Source organism: Pteropus medius, unplaced genomic scaffold (genome assembly GCF_902729225.1).
Source record: "Pteropus medius unplaced genomic scaffold, Ma_sr-lr_union100, whole genome shotgun sequence".
Taxonomy (NCBI): Eukaryota; Metazoa; Chordata; class Mammalia; order Chiroptera; family Pteropodidae; genus Pteropus; species Pteropus medius.
In genome coordinates, this window is record NW_024355205.1 from 29,196,271 (window position 1) to 29,218,931 (window position 22,661).

Genomic DNA, 22,661 nt, shown 5'->3' on the forward strand with positions numbered 1-22,661 from the left:
CCCATGGGCAGTGGAAGCCCTGGAGAGACCTTAGGAATTAGAAACGTATCTAAAGCATTCCTTAAAAAATTGCAAATAAAATAGAGTCTAATGATTAATTTTTTAACATAATGTAGGATCTTAATAAAATAATAATTTTCTCTCTTAATAAAATAATAAGTTGATAATATTTAATAAGTATTTTATATGGGACAAACATTGTTTTAAGCATTATAAGTAATACATAAGTTATTCTATTCAACTCACAGGAGTTCTACAATAATCTCCATCCTCTTATAGATGAGCTGTGATGTAGCAGATATATACTATCATAGCTTTAACTGAGTCTACACTCTTCACCATACTGGCTCAGTAACAAGAAAGGTGAATAATGGTGTTCACAAGAACAGAGAATAAAAGATTGGATGCATGATAAGGAATAAAAAAATATTAGGACAACAAAGTGAGAAATACTGGAATAATTAGGATTGGCTTGTGCTCAGTTTTTGGCCCCAGTTATTCAATTCTGTTGAAATAAATTTTAATTAGACTATTGTCTATGCATGATTAACCCAAACCAGGAAAATTAATATCTAAGATCTACCACAATTTTACACCACTATGGTAGACTTCAATGACACCAACAATCCCCTCAAAGAAAAAACAAAATTTCCCACCCTGATTCTCTAACCTTTTACAAATCCTTTGACCTTTCCTGAATATCTCTCTCTTCGTTTAATTTAACTGTACTCCCAAGAGTTGGACTTTAGGTCCACCTCAAATAATGGTTTCCATGAAGGCTTTTATAGCTTTTCTCTGACAAGATCTCTTTGGTTCAAATATATTCATCAACTTTACACTTTTCTGTGAATCAATACCAAAAATTAGTTCACTTTAATTTCTAATTCACATGCCATAAATTATGAGCATACAAAGCCATAAAAAGACAAGTTCAGGACTACTAATAATCAAAAGCAAGCTCATATAGAAGGAAGCATAGACGTGAATTCTAAGAAGTCAAGAGAGTTTTCCTAAATAAAGAGATTTTCTGGATAAAGAGAGATCAAAACAAAGGGACATGGAGTAACATAGAAGTTAGGTAAAAAGGAAAGTAGAAGGATCAATATGTATTAAAAAAGAAAAAAAAACACTATGCCAGGAATGTTACATATACAAACTAATTTATTTTTCGAAAAAATATATGCCACTGTCATTCACAGTTACCAGCTGCAGAGGGGAGGCAAACAAAATTTAAGAAATGATGTAAGGTCATTTCTTATAAGTATTTAAGAGTCAAATTCAGATTTCTCTTGGATTTAAGAGTCAAGTTCAGGTTTATCTTACTCCAAATCTTATTCTTATTCATGTATAGATATATATATGAATGAGCAAATGAATAAAGTCTATGAAGTCACAATAATCTGAGTTATTAGTACCAAATCCATTCCCAAATTCTCCCAAACTCTGACTCTGTTAGGATCCGGAAATATATTTCTGCGTGACAGGAACTATATTCTGATCTTTGCTTAAATTTGGATTCTGCTTCTTTGAGATAACATTTAGGTCTCAAATGGAACAGCTAGCATAAAAGAAACATCTTTTCTCAGCACATTTCTTAACTTATATACTTTTCCATATCTCACAAGAGATGGGAAGAAGCTAATTATTGTTTGGACTTTGCAAAAAAAACCATTTTGTTTGGGGCTCCAGGTTTAGATAGAGACCAAGAGAAGAAAAAAAGTAAAAACAGAGAGAGATAATTAGGAGTCTACCTATAGGAGTGATTTCAATATCTGGGGCATCTGGCTGGCATATATGCTCCAGAAACTCTATACCTTGCAGTTAAATGGTGTTCCTCAGGGAAAGGAGGACTGATGCATTTTCATGCCAAAGAAAAGTGACTAAAGGCACAAACAAAATGCATTGAAGTAAGTAGAAACGTGAGCTTGACTTCTATGTTAAGCAAATTATAGTAAAATCAGCTGACATGTTTCTAGTCCTTTGTGATAAACTGGGAAGAGATGATCCAGAAAGTAAAGAACATAAAATGTGTTATAAGAAAGGGAGAGGGAGGGTGGAAGGGAGAAAGGGGCAGGGGGAGAGAGGGAGAGAGAGAGAGAAGGAGGGAGGGAGAGAGAGATTCAGAAGTAGCAACTTGCAGATTTCTTTTGTAGCATATGTTACTGGTGGACCAAAAAGCTAAGTTAGTGCTGGAAGATGCCTTTTGAAGGTCTCATTTCTTAGAAATTGATAGGCAGCTCTTGAGTTAGCAGATCGAGAGTTTCTTTAGTAATAAAGTTTTTAAAAATTAGATTTTTGAGATCCTAGAAATGCAACACAATGATCTATAGACCTCTGAGCACAAATAGATTGGAAATAAAGTGAGTGACCTCTCCTGGAGAAACAGCAGAAGTGTCCAAGAAGCCCAATCCATCGCCAGGGGTGGGGGAGGTCTCGGATCCACAGCCCAGAGACTGAAAACCACAGAGTCTGTAGCCCAAGCTAACAGTACCGGTACTATCCCCTAGATAGACTGATGAGGAAGGGGAACAAGATGTCTAGGAGGAGGCTAACAGAAACTTGATAAACACTGAGCAAAGGGAGTCACTGGGGCAACTCGATTCCTGGGATAAAAAGACTTTCTTTTGACAGAGGATGATGTGTTAATTTGCTAGGGCTGCCATGACAAAGTACCACTTTTAAGACTGGGTGGCTTAAACGATAGAAATGCCCTGTCTCACAGTTCTGGAAACTGGAAGTCTCAGGTAAAGTACTGGTATGGCTGGTTTCTGCTGAGGGTTGTGATGGAAGGATCTGCTCTGGGCGGCTCTCCTTGGCTTGTGGAAAGCCAACTTTTCCTTCGTCTCTCATATCTCTTTCCCTCTATAGATTTACATCTCTGTGTCCAAATTTTCCCCTTTTTATGACACCAGTTATATCACAGTAGAGCCCATCGTAATGACCCCCCTATAACTTGATTACCTTTGTAAAGACCATACCTCCCAATAAGGGCACATTCTGAGGTGCTAATGTGTAGAGCTTCAACATACGAATTTTAGGGGACACCTTTCAATTCTTAACAGAAGACAAGTAGTCATTAAAAGTAGAAAAAGAGGCACTTTAGAAAGTTGATTAGATATGGTTTCCCAATTTTAGGTTTCCTTGGGTGTAATGAGGAATTAGAGTGAACTTTATAAACCCTTACCACTGGGTGTGTTATATGGAAAGAATACATCCTGGTAGAGTCCTCTGGGGCCTCACTAATCAGTTCTCTAATCAAAATGAAATTGATTTTCCCCTGCACAGACATGGCTGAATATGTTTTATTCATTCACACAGATTATTCCTTTCTCATTTATAGGATAAAAGAGGCTATTTTCATGGCCAATAATCCAGTAATCACCATGCAGCACAGCGGGGCCTCCTGCTACCTCCCGCTCTCTGCCATCTCACACTGACAGGTACCACGTTCTTTTATTTCTGTTCCCTAGGGAACCAGGACACAAAATCTCAGTTCATGAAACAATAATGACACATTTCCAGTTGTCAACAAGCAAAAATAATAAAGTCAATACTAAGAATGGCTACACTCATCTTTTTAGTAAAAATTACTAAAAGTCCATTAAGAGCCAGAAACTGAGAAAACAATGTCACCCCTTTCACCTAGGTCTTTTCATTTAAGAAAGAAGAAATGTACAAAGTGGGGCTTCCTAAAGCACTCTGTAGGAACAACAGACTAAGAGCCACGGAGGCCAGATATGTACAATTGTGAACAAAGTTTCATCAGAGCCACAGTCGCAAATCATCTTGAAATTGTTAGCCTTTGGGAATATTCTATTAGAAAGGTGTTATAACCCTGAAAGTTCAAAATTTAGAATAGGAGTTGGAAAATTTTCATTCAATAATTTCTAATCTGAAATACCAGTAAAACTCAATTTAAATTTTAAGAGAAATGAATAGAAATGCTTAACTGTTTTTGCAAATAAGCAAAGAGGAGAATCAACTTTATTCGATCAATGAAACAAATAGAAAGGCTTCTTTTCTTTGAGAGTGTTATTAGTTTAGAAAGTTAAGAGGAATGGCACATGAAACAAGCATAAAGAAGCAGGGAAAGGAGAGAAAGAAAAAGAAAAAGAGTAACACAGCATAACAGTACAACATTATACGTCATTAAGTCAGGAGGTCATTTATCACTGGTTTTGAAATGCTGATTTAGTCCCATAAAGGTTCAAAACGGTGCTATCTAGATGGGGTTGCAGTTGCTCTGTTCTTATTTTTAAACAAAAGTAATTTTTGAAATACTAAGTTTCTCATTTAATTATAAACGTTTTGCTTTTTTAACAAAGAGTGACTCAAACAATAAAAAATATACTTAAGATATTTACATTAGTGATTCTCAAGTTCGCTACCTCAGAATCACTTGGGAAGTGTTTTCTTTGTTTGAGCAAAGATTTACACATATTTCTTGCTAATTGTCAGGCACTGCTCTGAGTATTTCACATCTATCACCTCATTAATTCTCATAACCCAATGAGAGAGATACTATTGTCCCCAGGCCACAGATGAGAAAAGTGGGGCATGAAAGGCTCACGTCAATAGCTTTGCCTCACTGGAGTTCTGACAACAAGCATCCCATGATTTTAGCCTCTGTGTTACATTGTCTCTCAGTTGTGATGGTGCACCCCCTTTCCAGAGCTACTCACTGGCCTGGTGAGATTCTCACATCTCGTTTTAACAGGCATTACTGAAACTCAGCAGAGTTAATATCCTGAGTGATCAAACATACTCCGTTCCACAATGCCCTGAGATTTACCTAACTTGTTTGTCTTAAATTGCAAGTCTTGAAAAATAAATCAGATCTTGGTATTAGGATAAGTTATGACTCAGCCATAAGAAAGGATTAATATTGCCATTTGTGACAATGTGGATGGATCTTGAGATTATCATGCTAAGAGAAATAAGTCAGACGAAAATGTTGAGAACCATATGATTTCACTCATATGTGGGATATAAAACTGAAAGCAACAAACAAAGAAGACAAACAGATAGGGACTCGTGGACACAGACAACAGTTTAGTGGTTACCAGAGGGAAGGGGTAGGCCGATAAAGGTAAAGAGAGTCAAACATATGATCACAAAAGGAAATTGAACTCAGGGTGGTGAGCATACAATGCAATATACGCATGATGTATCATTGAATCATACACTTGAAACATATAATTGTATTAACCAATGTCACCCCAATAAATTTAATTTTAAAAAGTCAATATCAAGAAAGAAGAAAGAACCCTGTGCATAACACTTCCCTAGGAATGAATGGACTAATCTGGGTTTTACAGCTCTTCAATCACTCTCATCAAAACCTTGGTCTACTTTGAACAGAACAGGACTTGCAGGGGAATTACTGTCCGGGTACCAGTGATGCTGCCAGAACCAAATTTTAATATCATAGAATTTGAGCACTGAAACAGGAAACAGAGCAAACCGAGTTCACACTGCTGGTTTGCATTGTTGTTACCAAAAAAAACCAAAACAAGAACTTTAAACTACAGGTTTCCCAAATGCTGAAGCTCTGTCCAGCTGTCTTCAATGGGCACTGCTTTGCATGTGCCTCCTGCCAACCACCCACCGCAGTGCTCAGCCAAACGAGCGACATGAAACGAAGTCTACTCCAAAGACAGTTGGGCTCTATTCCTGGCAAGGGCTCCATCCTAATTACAGGGCTAACAGGCCTAGGAAACAAAGAAATCTCAAGTATTTTCTACTTTTCAGCCTCTGAAAATCCAGAAGCACCATGGAATAACCTCTTCCTCTTCAGCTTCCTTTTCCCTGCTTGCCTCTCCACACCATCCCTGCTCATGTTCTTCTTCCCTAACCCCCCTCTGGAGATGGAGGTGCTTTGTAAACAGAGAGCACACTCAATCCTACATTGCTTTCTGGAGGTTAGATGAATAAATGCTGAGTAAATATGGAGTTGCCTTCCATGAGACACTTACCATGTCTTCAGCCAGCAAAGACATTGGAAAGAAGGAAGAAGCAGGGAATGGAGACACCCCAGGGTCAAACATCCTCAAAGTGTCAGGCCAGAGCACCTCAAAGCTACTCATACATACAGACGTCTGCTAGCAGGGGCTCTTTCCTCTTTAGTCACTCCTTTCCACTAGGCCAGGACTTGATACCAGCTGGGAAAATTTAAGCCCATGGTTCTTCTCTAACCTATGACTTCTGAGCAGAAAAGCTTCCAAATCTGTTTATAGATAGAGTGGACCTGCATTCAGCTACCCAGCCAAAGAAAAGACAAATAAAAAAATAGTTAATATGTGTACAATCTTCTTATAGGCCTATTTCATTTAAGACATCTGCTATCTAACTTTCCTTTTCATTCAATCAACATATACCTATGGAGTATCTGCTCTATGTCACAGACAGTTTCAGTTGCACTCATATATTCAACAATACCATTCATCTGATCTCTAATGCAAAAGCTTTTTTTTTACTATTCTGCCTCTCAATTTTAGCTATCATAATCTATCGAAATTGCTCTTCTCCTCTCCCAATTTTATAATGAGTCATTACTAGTCATCATGAGACCATCTGCACACTGTCACTGGGTAGTGACACGTGGCCTTTGTTTAAACCCTAAGATGCTGTCTCTTGCAGAATAGATATTAATGCTACAAAATCCATCTTCAACATTCTCGAACAGCAGCATTCCTAACAGCTATCATGTCTGTATGATGGCATGAAGAGAGGGTGCAGCTTATTATTAGCAAGGCTGCCCATTACAATAGAATTATAGTGTTATAAACAGAAAATAGATTTCCTTTTTCCTCTCTTTAATGTTGTACTTCATATTCTTGGAAAAACACTCGCTGTGCAGACGTGGTTACAGTTGTCAGGAATGTGGTACGATTTTATGGGGCTCTGAGCATCTCTCCTGAGATTTGGGCTAGATGTTAACCCTTAATTTAAGGGAGTGATTTCCAACAATGGTGGTACATAAGAGTCACACGTGGAGCAGTGGCCTGAGGATGAGTTCAATCATTTTTTTTAACTGTTTATTTATTTTCTGGTTGGTTTGTATGTTCTAAAATGACCCATTATCAATTCTGTGGCCTATTAAGAACTAAGATACCACTGATTTAAGCCTTCGCCCACCACATAAAAGCCAATCCAAATTCTTTTGTTGTATAAAGTAATTTAAGTCAGAGGATCATCAACATAAGTGAGGTAGCCTAGTTGATCTATGATTTGTTTCATGACTGATGTTTTATATTCTAATCCATCAACACAAAATAATGGCATTTTTTCAATTAAATGTGGAAGACTATCCTTCAAGTGTACAAAGGAGTTTGTTTTCACAAATTGTCTTAAAACCCAAAGACTCTCAATTTATCTCTCATTCTTCCATTTGTGAGAGTCATTAAATAACACAACAAAATAATATTGCAGGTTTGATAACTAATAGTAACTGAAATTGAGCCTCAGAGCTGGATAAAAAAATAAAAATAAAAATAAAGAGTAGTGCTTAGAATTGTGGGGAAATATAGGGACCAAGAAATTCTTTGAAAACAGAGACTTGAGCAAGGCTTGGTCTTCACATCATTGCATGGACTAGGACTTCTATCCCAGTGGCTAGAAGCCCATAGAAAAAAATTTAGGATTTTAAAAGATCATAAGATAAACTTTTTAAAAGTAGCTGTTTGATGTGAATGCAGCTACTTCATTTATTCCTTTGACCTATAAAAGTCATATATGGTGCTTCCTTTCTTTAAAATTGCAATTAAGCATGCTTTTATATTAAAGAAAAGTAGACAATTTACCATACATAATATACTTTTATTGTATTTTTATTAGAATGGCAACTCAGTGTCATAAGCCACAGCGTTACACTTCTCAAATTCCTGATATCATATATTTGACCTTTGGTGTACACTATCTCAGTGTATTTGTCTTAAAATTGTCGGGAAACCAAGTTATGTATTCAAAGAATGTGATAAATCTGTCAGATATTTTCATATTTTAAAAAAATTTTGGAGTTAAAGAAGACAAAAGACAAATAACGAAATACAGCAACGTAATTATCAAAAGTTAGTTTGGAGCTCGGAGAGAGACATTGTGTGGAAGGTTTCTTGAAAGGAGACGTGGGCACCGCATGGAGGACCCTGGAATCTCAAGCAGAATGGCACGAGCATGTGTGCAGACATCTTGGGAAGTGCATCTAAGGTAAAGGCAGAGACAGATTTAATGAAGTTTAAAAGTGAGGGTCCTCGTGAGGGTTCATTTGCCTGACATTTTCCAAGCCTCTGTTGGCACTCCTCCAGGAAGTCTTGGAGGACCCCAGTGTTCCAGCTGTGCTGCTGTAGCCTGAGAGTCACTTCTTTGTCCTTGTAGTAGTTTGGGGCTGGGGATGGATCCAGAGATCTGTCTATACTACGTCCAGCCCCCAGAATCAACCTGATAAATCTCAGAACTTCAGGGAGATTTGATTTCAAGAAGGGTTTAAACCAAGACACTTCCCTGCTACCTGCTAGGAAGCCACTAAAACTCAAGGTCCACAGCCATTTGTAGCTGATCCTCACACAAGTCCCCAACCCCAGGGCCAGCAGACTAGGATGGGGAGATGAATCAGGGACACCTGGCTAAGATAAACAGAACCCCAGACTTGAAGCATTGACTGAGAAGAAAGGACAGAGGTTGTAACAGATGAGGCATTACTAATAACAAATGGCAATGTTAAAAGAAACTTTTCCATGTCATCAAAAATAATTTAAAAGTATTTGTTTAACATACAGTTCTGGAGGAAAAAAAACTGAATGATGTTTCTATACTTTCTACAGAATGTCATGTTAACAAAATCATTGTCGTATGTAGAAGTAATCAAAGACTATGCAGCAAAAAATACAGGGGAAAAGTTACAGATGATAGTAATGATTATGATATCATATTATTGTTTGATTTTGTGATATATGTGGTTTTTATCAACCTGTAAGTTTTTGTTTGTTAATGTTATTTTTATTCTAAATTAACATCTATAGTTATATCTACTATTGTATTATTTTTCTTAAAGAGGACCCCCGAAATTATAAACTTTAAAACTCAAATCATGGATCCACCTCTCGTTAGAAAGCTGAGACAGAATCATGTACCACAAGTAGGGAGAAAAACACAAAATTTGTCATGACCTTAGAAATGCTCAAAAGGCATTCAAAATTTTGAGGTAGGAATTAACAGATATTGTATGAGGGTAGATGCCAGGACATTTTCCAAATATAAATATATAATACAAAAGCCATTAATCAATTTCATTTTGAAACTATTTTGATTTGATTAAATTAAGACATAGATATCCATAGGCTGCCCAGTGAGGTAGAAGAAAATTTTCATACCTCTCTCTACCACTGCTCCTTGTTTCTTCCCATAATCTCAATAATGTCTCCCACTCTGTTTTTCTTCACATGTGTCCACATTGGTCTCTCCACGCTTTAGATTTGATTTCATTTTTCTAAACACTAAATTTAAAAAAATGTTCAGAATTATGTTTATTCTAAGTCATCTTTCTCAGTCCCTTTGGTTTATTTTTATATTGGCCCTCTAGACCGGACATAGTAAGGATTGCTAATAGTAAATAATAGATGGAAAATTATAATAGGCAGGTGAATCATTGGTTCAATGTAAGGACAATCTTTAGAAGGTCATTAATCAATATCACATTTCTGCTTCCTGGCCATTGACACAAAAGGGAGATGGCTGCAGCATTGCAAGCCCCATTCTAGAAATGAAATCTTCTCCAGCCAAAATAGGAGCGGATGTACAAGTAGTCATCAACAAATAAAATAAGAGGGACTTTCCCGGCCATGATGGAGTAGGCATTAATTACATACCGTCGTAGCATTTGTAACAGATGTAATTATTGACGTAATGCTATAAAAACGAGTTCACAAATAAGTATAAGATAAAAAGAATTAGTTAACTGCAATTACAAAGAGGATTACTGAGTTACATGTATTTAAAGGAGAGACTTCAAATACAGAAAAGATGATACTGTAAGGTGCCATACCCATTGCTGGGAATATTAAATACCACAGTCCAGGAGTAGCATTCAAACGCAGAATCTCCCTGTAATGCAGCCGAAACTCACACCTCCCGTCAACATGTCCTACAACTGCTGCTCTGGAAACTTCTCTTCCCTCTCCCTTAGGGGCTACCCACACTCCCTTCGCTTCTCCCGTGGCTCTTCCTACCCCAGAAACCTGGTCTACAGCACTGACCTCTGCTCTCCCAGCACCTGCCAGCTGGGCTCCTCTCTCTACCGTGGCGGTCAGGAGACCTGCTGTGAGCCCACCAGCAGCCAGACATCCTGTGTGGTGTTTAGCCCCTGCCAGACGTCCTGCTACTGCCCGAGGACCTCCACACTCTGTAGTCCCTGCCACGCGACTTCTAGCGTGTCTCTGGACTCTGGGTCCAGCGGCAGCTGCTCCCTGGGCTATGGATCCAGAAGCTCCTACTCATTGGACTGTGGTTCCAGTGACTTCAGATCCCTGACTTGCGGAATCCGTGGTTTCCCTTTTCTGAGCCACGGGTGTCAATTCTGCTGTCCATCCTCCTTGATTTCTAGGACCATCTCGTCTTCTTATTACAGATCACCTTGTGGCTCTAATGTCTATTGCTCATCTTATTAAATTTCTAATCCCATTGTCTGCTACCATCAATGCCTGGATTCATAACTTTCATAATCTTCATCATCTACAGGAAAAATCATCCTCTTATTCTCTGATTATCAAGTTCTAACTTTGTCTCTGGCCTCTAATATGGCTGACGGGCTTTATTTGAAAAATTCTATATTTAATGTACTAAATCAAAATAAAGTGTAAATTCTGCTCCAGAGATGGAATTCATGTCGTTTGATTTTATTCCAAAATTGTATGCGAAGTCAAATAATTATATTCTAATAAATTGATTGGTTCTGAGACACAGCTATATTTATTGTTAATTGTTTTTTGGCTAGGGTTTTGATTTTGATAGATAAAATGGACATTATTAAAAGATTTATATGAGCATGTAAATAGGTTTGGAAATCCTAAATTGGGGATTTGAACTAATTTTGAGGGACCTCGGACATTTTTCTTACTCAAGCTATCAGCAGTTGAAGACTCTTGCTTGAATTAGAATCTCAGAATCAGGAATTACATCAATCTCTTCATGAGATATGGATCTTCATGTGTACACCAACAGGTATAAGATAGCCGACTAGGTGATAGTTATAGAAAAAAATACAGAGGATAAAAATAATATTTTGATTTATATGATTAGGGTTATGCATAAAAGGAAAGTTGAATAGAACAAACGAAAATGATTATGTATGAATTTTAAATAATTTTACTGAAATTACCTATTATTTGTTGGTAAAAGTGATCAAGAACCTGCATCTCACTGATGAGTATTCAATATGATCTTTTTATCTACACATGTGTAATGAACAATACCATGAAATTTAAAGGAAGAAGCTATAATCATAAGGTTAATATTCCACCTTAGTTTTTACTCATGTTTCAAGCCAAAAAATAATAAGTGTTTTTGATGTTATCAAAAGTGATGATTTAATGTGGATCTCAACAACAAAAAAAGGGAAGAATTACATCTGCACATGGTAAAGTGAAATGATAAATAGCTTTTAAAAGAAACCTAAAACTGAGAAAAAATGAGTTCAAAAACATGTTCAATAAATATCCGTATCCCTTATTGCTTCAGGATGTATAACAACCCTTAGAGAAAGATACACATTATAAATTTTTATATTAAATTTAAAAAATTGAGACACAAAGAAAATAAGGAATTTATAAGAGAAACCTGTCATGATAATTTAAAAGATGAAGTGTATTTTGAATTGCAAAGACGTGGGAGTATTGGAAAGGGGCAAAGGAGAAATCTGGGAAGATGAAATGGAATAAGCAAAGCATAAAAAACTGAAAAAGCCTTGTATATTCCGGGAAAAATTGGAAACTTAGTTAACTTACAACTTAAGGAGATTCTATATGGTGTGAGTTGATTAGTAACCATCACTCCATCATTTAGAAGTATTATACTTTAAATCGCACTATTTCTTGTCTTCATCCCCTTCCATTCAAACCAATAAAATAGATTTGTGATTGAACACTCTTACTCCCATTTCTCTCATATTCCAATCACCCTTTCATATATTATAAAATAAATATTCCATCCAATGATTAGGTATAAATTTCAAGTTTGTTCTTCAAGGAGAATAAGGTAAAAATTGACATGTTTACAAATGAAAAAAAATTATTTAGACTGTCTTTTTTTCTAGAAACTCTAGACAAAGAAAATATATGTGAAAATGTCCAGAAATAATCAGGACCAACACGTGAGAAAGGTTTTCATAAGGACAAGTCAAAGAATCTGTGACGACTTTTAGATGAAGGATGTTGTTCAGTCCAAGAAAGAGGTTGATGAAACTTATAAGCTTGGGTAACAAAAAATTGAAGGGTAGAAATTTCCAACGATTTTTGGCCAAAATTATCCAGGACTTTGGAAAACACCTTAGAATTAGATTGAACTATAAATATTTATCCTTTCCTATGAACGGAAGTTCAGTTCCAAATCATTTCAATACTTAGATAAATAACAGGAATGAGCCTTAAATTATATCTTTACATAGATATGATATAAATGTAAGTGTAAATATAGATTTATGTATATATAATTGTAGATATACTTTACGTAGATATATGTGAATATATAGCTATAGATATAAATGAATATAGAGATGATATAGAGATAGATATAGAGATAATCTGATACTCAAGAAAACTTTACCAGGCATCAAGAAGTTAAGAAATGACTAAATCTAAAATATATGTTATATAGTAGACACACTTGTGAGAGATTTAGTAAATGAAAATATTAGACATAGCTATTAATATAAGTATTTTATATTTAGAAAATCAAAGAGTAGATTGGAAATTTCTCAGACCACTGAAACATTAAAATAACCAAGTAGAAATTTTAAAATTGAAAAAAAATAAATGTGAAATTGTTGAATGGATTAAAAAGAAATTAGATACAGTTGGAGAGACAACTAGTGATTGTTCCCTAAGAGATATTTGAACTAAAAAAAAAAAAAATGAGTGGAGCTTCAGAGAATATGGAAAGGTCTAAAATAATTTCAATTGGGATCCTAAAACAAGATTGTTCATTTATGTATGCATATGCATGCTAAGATAGATGATAGATAGACAATGGATAGATAGATGATAGATAGATAGATAAATGATAGATATGATAGATACATAGATACATAGATGATAGAGAGATGATAGATGATAGATAGATAGATAGATAGATAGATAGATAGATAGATAGATAGATAGATAGATAGTTATTCAATGAAAAATTAACAGCTATTGACAAGTCAGGATATTACCAGGTTTAAGAAAATTAACATGTAATAGAAAGAGATTCAGAGAGAATTTTCCAAATAGAACAACATTAATTCACAAATTTAAGAACTCTTATAAATCCCATGCACAATAAATATGAAGAAAGATCCACATCTAGGCTTTACTGGAGTCAAACTGATGAACAAGAAAATAAGAGAGAAAAATTTAAATCAACCAGATGGGGACAAATACAAGTTACCTTTAAAAAGGTAACAATAAGATTGACAACTGAATTTTAACAGTAAAAAAAGTAGAAAAGCAATTAGATACCCTCTAATTTCAGAAGGAAAAAAATTTTAGAATACTTACTTTGAGTATCTGTTTCACAAATGAAGGGGACATATCGACATTTTTAGATAATCAAGAACTTAGATAATTTGTCAATAACCTTCCAGCACTAAAACGTAATAAAATTTATACATAGTGAAAAGCAAAGTAATTCCAGAATAGAGCAAAAAGATGTAGGAAGGAATGAAGAGTAAACAAAAGATATATATTAGATAAATTTAAGTAAATGTTGCTTATAAAAACATGGACATATATATTAACATAAATAAACATACATGAAATTAAAACACATTCCTAGCACAGTAATACGTAAACTGGAATAAGAATAAATGGTCTTAAGATTTCTAACATTCTTATACTGTACAGGAAATAGTAAAAATATTAATTTATATTAGTAAATCAAAACTACATGCTGTGTTCTCAAAAGCAGCACTGTCTAATAAAACATTCAGTGATGCTGAAAATATTTTTATCTGTAGTTTCCAAAATTTGGTATCCATTAACCACATGTATCTGCTGTGCACTTGAAATGTGGTGATTATGACTGAAAAATTGAATTTTAATTTAATTTAATTTAATTTAATAAATGTAAATTAAACTCAATACTATGTGGTTAGTATCTACTCTATTTGATGGTATGGCTTTAGAGTACCCTCTAAATGAAAAATAAAATAATGTGTATCATCCTAGAAGGCTGACAGGATGATTGTTAAGAAATATCTTGTTTTATAGCTGACAAATTTCTTATCATATAGCAAACTTGGAGATTAATAAAGCAGAATTATCAATTTTTGTTTATTTCTTTTGCCTGCTATATATTTTTACTTTTTTCTTTTGTTTCCTTATATTTAAAAAAATCTATTTGAAATAGAAAACAGTTATGATTTTTAGCCCAGTCTAATATTCTGTCTTTTACATAGGTTATTTAGTCATATTTAATTTAATTATTGAAACATTCAGATTTCTACCTACATATTTACTGTTTTGTTGTCATGTGATTTATCTTGTTTCTTTTTAATCTACCTTCATGCTTTCAGAGGTGATAAATAGGTTAACGCTATAATATTACATTTTTAAGGTTTTTTTCCAAGCTTAATTTTTAAGCAATTTAAGAGATTTTTATGATCATTCTTAATTTATGACTGTTTATTTCTCCCTGTATATTAAGAACCACACATCTTTTAATTAGTGTTGTACACAATGAGTATTTAGACATAATTCACTTATATTTCACTCGTCTTTTTCTCTTCTGCAATCCCTAATTTCCCTCCGAGTTTATTGTCTAACTGGAGAGAATCCTTCAGCATTCATTTTAGCTCAGTTTTTCCTGACACAGAGAGCTCTATAAAAATGATAGTTGGATATTTTAATTTTTTAAAATAATAAAATGCCATTTTATTATTTTAAAATTACAATAGGAAAAAAGCATTTTTTACAATGAAGGAGAAAATTATCTGAAAGGATCTAAAGGGGAAATTGTCCAAAATGTACTATGTGATGGGAGTTGTTCTGGAAGAGAAGGGTCTCCAGACAAATTGTAAATATAAATGACAAGAAAGGCAAGGTACATATGAAAAGCCACAAACCATATTGATATGGAACTTTTTATTTAAATTACACAGAGATGGAAAAACCCATAGTCATTAGTTATCTCCTCTCGCCTCAAGAATATTTGACTTCTTGACTCTTTTCACAGGTGCACAGGTTGCTATCCACTGAGTCTTAGATTCAAATTAGTCTTTTTTTAGTCATTTTGACTCTAAATACTTGTGCTGATTTATCTCTGTGACCCACCATGTTTCTCATTCAATTTATCTTATCTACTTTCCTTTTTCCAATGGATTTGAGAAACAACATATCATATAATAAAATACATGGGAAATAATTTTAGGGAATGAATTAAATTGAGGGAAAGGAAAATATGAGTAACAAACAGGGTGTCTTTATTCCACTGACAGAAAAATGTGACTTCATCACCATCCCTGCCCTTAGCACTAAGCCTCTTCCAGCCAATATACAGGCAAATACACAATGATTCTGGGCTAAGGATATGAGTAGGGGCTTTCCTGGATGTGAGTGGATGGCATTAATACCATGTAGTCATAGAATTTTGACATTGGAATGGTTCGTTCACTTAGTGATATAACAACATGATGAATTTACCCATAAATATGAGATGAAAGGAATTATTCATCTACAATTACAGAAAATATTACTGAATTGCACAAATAAGAAATTCCAAGTATGGAATCCATGACTGTGAAGAATGCCACACCCACAGCTGAGAGTATAAAAATGCCCCAGTCCAGGAGGTGACATTAAACCTCAGAAGCTTCTGTGTGACTTATCTGAACTCTCATTTCCCCTCAACATGTCCTACAACTGCTGCTCTAGAAACTTCTCCTCCCACTGTCTTGGGGGCTATCTTTGCTCCCCAGGCTCCTCCTGTGGCTCTTCCTACCCCAGAAACCTGGTCTACAGCACTAGCCTCTGCTCTCCCAGCACCTGCCAGCTGGGCTCCTCTCTCTACCGTGGCTGTCAGGACACCTACTATGAACCCACCAGCTGCCAGACGTCCTGTGTGGTGTCCAGCCCTTGCCAGACTTCCTGCTACCGCCCAAGGACCTCCGCACTCTGTAGTCCCTGCCGGTCAGCTTACACCACATCTGTGGGCTCTGGGTCCAGCAGCAGCTGCTCCGTGGGCTACCGATCCAGAAGTCGCTACTCCCTGGGTTGTGGTTCCAGGAGCTTCCGACCCCTGGATTATGGCCTCTGTGGTTTCCCGTCTCTGGGCTATGGATTTGGATTCTGCCGCCCAACTTACTTTGCCTCCAGGAGCTGCCAATCATTGTGTTACAGACCAACATGTGGATCTGGCTTCTATTAATCAACCTGCTGAGGGTTCAGACATTTTGAGCAATAGCCAACCTTTAAACAGAGCATCTATCATCTTCATGATGTTCAGGAAAAACTCTCTGACCAAAAAATTATCACTAACATTATACGGAACTTAATGATTAATTCTATTTAATGAATTAATTCTATAGTAGAATTAATGAAATATATTACTAGATCAATTAATGGAATTTATTTTAATAAACAATGAATTAATGTTAATGAGTTAATAGGATTTTCATTTATGCATTTTATTCTCAAAATAGATGAAAATCCAAATTAATATAATCTAATAAACATTCATTCTGACTTCTAATATGCTACTAATTTTTATTGTTAGTTTTAATCAGCTGAGTTTTGTTTTCTGTTTGTTTTTGTTTTGTTTTTGCTTTTATTTGGGGAGGGCTATTTAGATTGAAGTTTACTATGCAAACTTTGGAAATCTAGTAGATTGGTAAATTTGAAATAATTTATTTTAGGCTTTAAACATTTCCTTCTTCAAAACTGCTGTGTTCAGGAATACTTATATTGCATGCATAGAGTTTATCTGGATAATTATCTCAGAGGCAGTACAGACCACATTTATTTCAAAGGATGTGGGCCTTAATGGTTGTTAACCATAGGAAAAAACCCCCATAAAACTTGAAAAAAGTGGGGAAAAAATTAGGCTATATGGGAAGATTTGTACTTTAGTCTAAATAGCTTTCTTTGATTGAGTCAACGTTGGATAGCAGAAATAATGATATCCCTTCAACTCACTGAGTACTTTTGTATGTAATTAACTTTTACACAAGTGTAAGGAGGAAGTTAATTATCTTTGGTGAGAATTAATTATGTTCATGAGTTGTGGAGTTTCACTTTCTTGTATCCAAAACTCAAACTAAACATGACCGGGGGTGGGGGGCGGGATTCTTTTATATCATTGGAAATTATTTTCATTCATATCTCAACATATTTTTGCAGGTCCCTTGTTTTTATATTTTATGTTGTCATTCTGATATTTTATAGGCCAAATATTTCAGAAAATAATAAAATGCTAAGATAAGTAAAGCTAAAGCTAATAACAAAAACATTATCTTTACACAGAGATAAAAAGCAATGTTCAAAGAATTTTGCTATTCATTAATGTTTAGATTGCTATGAGAATTATGAAAAACACGCATTTTAGGAACTACAGTTATTTTATACTTAAGGAAATGAAGATTTGAAGTGGTTCAAGGTTTCACAATAGGTCCCAGTCTTATAAAGAAACTGCAATCCAAGATTTCATGACAGATGGGGACTAATATAAGAAGTAAAGACACAAGTATGGGAGAGAATAAGGAGAATTTTGAGAAGATAAAATAAAATGAACTAAACAGAAAGGTTTAATGGTACTTCTGTTAAAGAAGTTATTGGAAATCAAGATATAATTTGTATGACGTAACAATGAAAAATCTGACTAGAGATGTATAATAGGTATCTATAACTTCACTAGTTGGATATCTTGAGTTTGGGATCACATTAATCTTAGAATTTGCCTTCTCTTATACTGTTAAAATAGCTTTCTGCTTTGTTACTTTCACTCTATTTTCTACCTGTTTAAACATTCTTAAATATTTTATAAAATAAGGCTTTTGTCCAATGTTTTATAAAATAATGTATTGTTATATATACTTATTGTATATAAATATATATATTCATGTTAAATACACAATATGGCAGACCATATGGTGTTGGTGGTATTTGTGGTACAAAAAAAAATGCATTGTAGAGTTTATGGCAAGCCCTAGTGTGAGAATCACAACACAGGCAAATAAAATTATAGAGCAAGACGTTGTAATTTGCAGTAAAGAATTAATATACCTTTGGAAAATCATCTCCTTGGATACTACATGGGCCTGGTAAAGATACAAAACTTGACTATGGGACAAGTGATCATGCATCTGTAGCTGTCCATCAGGAGCTGGGTCCTGTTGAACTCTTCAAGTCATAAAAGAAGGCAGACCCAGTAGCAATCTATTGCAAGAAGGAAATAGATAATACAGGATAAAACATAAACAAAACAAGAAAACAGGCTGCATGAGCAAGAGTCCAGACTCCCATGTCACCAGCCAGGATTGCACCACCACTCTTTCCCAGATGACATGTACAGTACCTCAAGTGACCAGCCAAAAAAAGAAGAGAAAAGCTCAAGTTAGGTTTGCAGATAGATTGTCTCATTATGTGATGTCTTTAATCACTGTGGGGAGAAAAAAATATTTTCTCTATGGGCAGAACTTTATGGCCAGCACCTGATTATCCAATTTGTATAAAAGGGGAAAAAGAGTAGCCACAGTTGATGATACATCTAGATTCTTGGACAGTGGCAATTAACCTGACCAGTAGTTAAGGACCTAGAAGGGAGACTCTTAGAATATTGATACAGGAAATGTAGGGTAGAGACATGTGGACAGATATATGCAAATGAGTTCAAAATGTGAAGATCTTTGTATTTCTTCTTAGTGCCCGCTAGAATGCATCCACCATGGAAGAGGACCTAAACACTCAGTAGCCAAAATGCTTCTGCCACCATACTGGCAAGATGAGCAAGCGAACAAAGTGACCACAGCAGCTATGCATGAGCTCAACAGCATGAGCTTCTACTTACAAAGCCGTTATAAATATTTAATGCCACCTGTGAATGTCCAATCTGTCAGCAACAAAGGCTAATGCTAAATTCCCACTATTCCTCAAGGAGACCATCTACCTACTTGGTTGCAACTTGAACAAGGCCCGCTTCTGCCCTGGAAGGATCAGTGTGGTTCACTCTCAAACACATAGACACCTATTCAGAGTGGGAGCCTACTTTTCATGCTTACCTCATCAGCACCGCTAGTCAGGAGTTGATCAAAAGCTTGATCCACCAGCACGGAATTCCTCATGATGTAGCATCCGCACAGAAAATCCACTTCACAGTAGAGATAGCGTGAAGTGGGTTCATTATAGTAGAGATAGTGTCAAGTGAGATCCACAGGTTTTATTAAAAACATCGCTCTGAAGCTATATGTCTGATGGTGCATTAGACTGGCCTACTGACAGCAAAGCTGAAGTATTAGCATGGAGGCAACTCCTTTAAAAGATTGGGCAGCAAATATTCACTTACTGTCACTCCCAATGTCCTATTTAAGTACTTTGTGCTTCCTATTTCTGCAACTGGAATTTTCAAGGATAGTTGCCCAGGTCCCAAAGGCTGACTTGCTAAGGGACATATCAAAGGTCTCACTGAACTACAGTACAGCTACAGCAGCTGCCTAAGCACTTTGTGCTCCTTGTTTTCAGAGACCAGCAGGCATAAAAAAGAGTTATCTTCCATCCAAGGGTATATGACCCTGAGTAGTAGAAAGAGGCAGGGTTACTCTTACACAGTAAGGGTAGGGAGAGTATATGTGGAGCTCAGTTGATTTACTCGGATGGCTCTTGGAACTGTCTGTCCAATTGTGGATGTGATTTGTCAAAGGCAGAAACTCTAGCAAGAAAAAAGGGTGCATAGGTCTCAGGAATAAGGGCTTGGGTAACACTACCAAAAAATTCAAGACCAATAGAGGTGGTAACTGAGGGTGAAGCACAGTTATAAGGAAGAGTGAAGGAAGAGGAGGATGATCACCAACTGTAGCTCCAAGATCAAATGCAATGAAGGAACTGTGTTTCATCCCACTGATCTTACACTTTAGCATTTCTCCTTAGGAAGAGAGGCCTACCAGAACCATGGAGAACCACTCGCCTGACAAGCTGCCCCTCACGGTGCAAGTGGTGGACTATGTCAGGTACAGATGTGTACTGGGACTCACATCACTTCAAAAAAGGAATAGATGTCTGTGACAAGTGATGTTAGCTAACATCCTTCTTCTTTGGTTTCCTTAAGGGCTGCTTGAAATTTTAAGCCAAGGTCAAGTTTTTTGGTTTTACTTTTTTGTGGCAACTCCTGATCAATAGCAAAACAAGGTGGTAGAATGGCTTTTTCTTTCTTTCACAGATGCTACTCTTCCAAATGTTTTTTGTTCTTCTACCCGTGTCTCAGTGCCTGCTTCCTGGAGAATCCAACTAGCAAATATACTCTCTATTCTTTCTTGAAATTTAATATTTTCTTCTAAGATTGTTTTCCTTCAGGCTCAAAAATTTCTGTTAGTTTTTATTTCAGTGCAGGATTATCTGACCTAGTGAACCCATTGAAAATTAACATTCAGTTATTGTATTATTCAAAGGAAAAATAAAATGAATAGGGGTAATAAAAGAATATTTCATATTTTTGAAGAACGTTTCAGAAAGGGACTGACTTCGAAAATGCACAAAACTCATTGATAGTCTAAGCAGCGAAAAGCCTGAGGATGCAGACCCCAGATTCTTTTAAAATTTGGATGATGTGAATGAACACATGTGAAATACATAAACCATATTTCTTTTCACACAATATATTTAAATAGCATTTATATTAAAAGCTCTATAGGCTAAAAGAAAGCAGAAAAGATACTTAAAATCTCCGTTCCTTCATTCCCTTTCGCAATTTCCCACATTATCATCATTAGTCCCAGTCCCTCTCCAGGTGGCTCAAATCAAACTCTCCTGGCGACTCCATCTCAGTTGAGTCATTTTGTCTTTAAATGTTTGCCTGGTTTCTTTCTGTTTCTAGCCATTTCTCATTATATGTTATTTTTCTTCCCTCTGCTGGATGTGAGAAGCACTGTATAATAATACGTGATAGATGGAAAATAAATTTGGAAAATGTGAATCAGCGGTGACAAGTAGAATCAATCATTAGAAGCATCCTTAAAAAAAAAAAAGCTATGCCACTGATCACTTGACATAGTAGAAAAGTGACAGAGAGAACCCTAGAGCAAAGCAGGAATACATATACATGGGATCACGGCCAGGGAGAAAAGAAGGGGCTTTCCTGGCCATAATAGGAGGAGGATTACTGACAAAAAAAAAATCCTAGAAATTCTGATTTAGGAATGATCATTGGCCTGGGCTGTAATAAAAAATTATAGCACCTATAAATACAATAGGTAGGAAGCTAGTCAACTGCAAGTACAGAGAAAATTAATGAATTACATATATGCAGAAGAGGGTATGCAAATGTGAGCTTATACCTGTCCTGTGTCATTCCAATTAATATTATATAAATTACCCAGTCTATAAGATGACCATAAAGCGCAGAATCTTCTCACTGTGATTAATCTGAACTCACATCTCCCATCAACATGTCTCAGAACTATTGCTCTGGAAATTTCTCCTCCTGCATTGTGGGGGCTACCTGTGCCCAGGTTCCTCCTGTGGCTCTTCCCACCCCAGCAACCTGGTCTACAGCATTGACCTCTGCTCTCCCAGCACCTGCCAACTGGGCTCCTCTCTCTACCGTGGCTGTCAGGAGAACTGCTGTGAGTCCACCAGCTGCCAGGTGTCCTGTGTGGTGCCCAGACCTTGCCAGACATCCTGCTACCACTCAAGGACCTCCACACTCTGCAGTTCCAACTGGTCAAATTACATTGGGTCTCTGGGTTCTGGATCCAGAAGTTGCTACTCCACTGGCTATGGATCCAGAAGTTTTACTCACTGGGCTATGGATGCCATGTCTTCTCACCCTTGGATTATGAAGTCTTTGGCTTCCCTTTCTTGAGCTATGAATCCAGTTTATGCCTGGATTCATAACTCAGGAAAAATCTATTTTGCTTTTAGGAGACTCCAGCCATCTTGTTACCAATGACTTATCTATCTGGATTCTACTGATCAACTTGTTAAGTTATGGTACTTTTAGAGCAAAGTCATCAAAATGTCTACTAGAAGATCCATCATGCTCATTATTTTCAGTGGCAACTATCTTTTTACTCTTTGATCCACCGGCTCCTTAACCAGTCTCTTTCCATTAAACACCTACTAGCAGATGGTTTCCTAAATCCTCTAATTCTAATGACTTAATCATAAAATCAGCATCACTGATGAAGTTTGTGCTAATTTATTTTCTGCCAAAAATGGATAAAGAGTTAAATGATTATAATCCAATACACTAATTCATTCTGGCATTGA

General features: G+C 36.0%; 2 protein-coding genes across 2 annotated transcripts; both read left to right on the top strand.

The window, feature by feature from the left end:
• The first annotated feature begins 10,084 nt into the window (after nt 1-10,084).
• LOC120598852 (keratin-associated protein 13-1-like) lies at nt 10,085-10,661 on the top strand. Its single transcript, XM_039857918.1, has one exon. The coding sequence runs from the start codon at nt 10,104-10,106 to the stop codon at nt 10,659-10,661; it is 558 nt and encodes a 185-aa protein (XP_039713852.1). The 5' UTR covers nt 10,085-10,103.
• Nucleotides 10,662-16,068: 5,407 nt separating this feature from the next.
• Nucleotides 16,069-16,611, top strand: LOC120598732 (keratin-associated protein 13-1-like). Its single transcript, XM_039857765.1, has one exon. It carries the CDS (start codon nt 16,096-16,098, stop codon nt 16,609-16,611), a length of 516 nt encoding a protein of 171 aa, XP_039713699.1. The 5' UTR covers nt 16,069-16,095.
• The last annotated feature ends 6,050 nt before the right edge of the window (nt 16,612-22,661 follow it).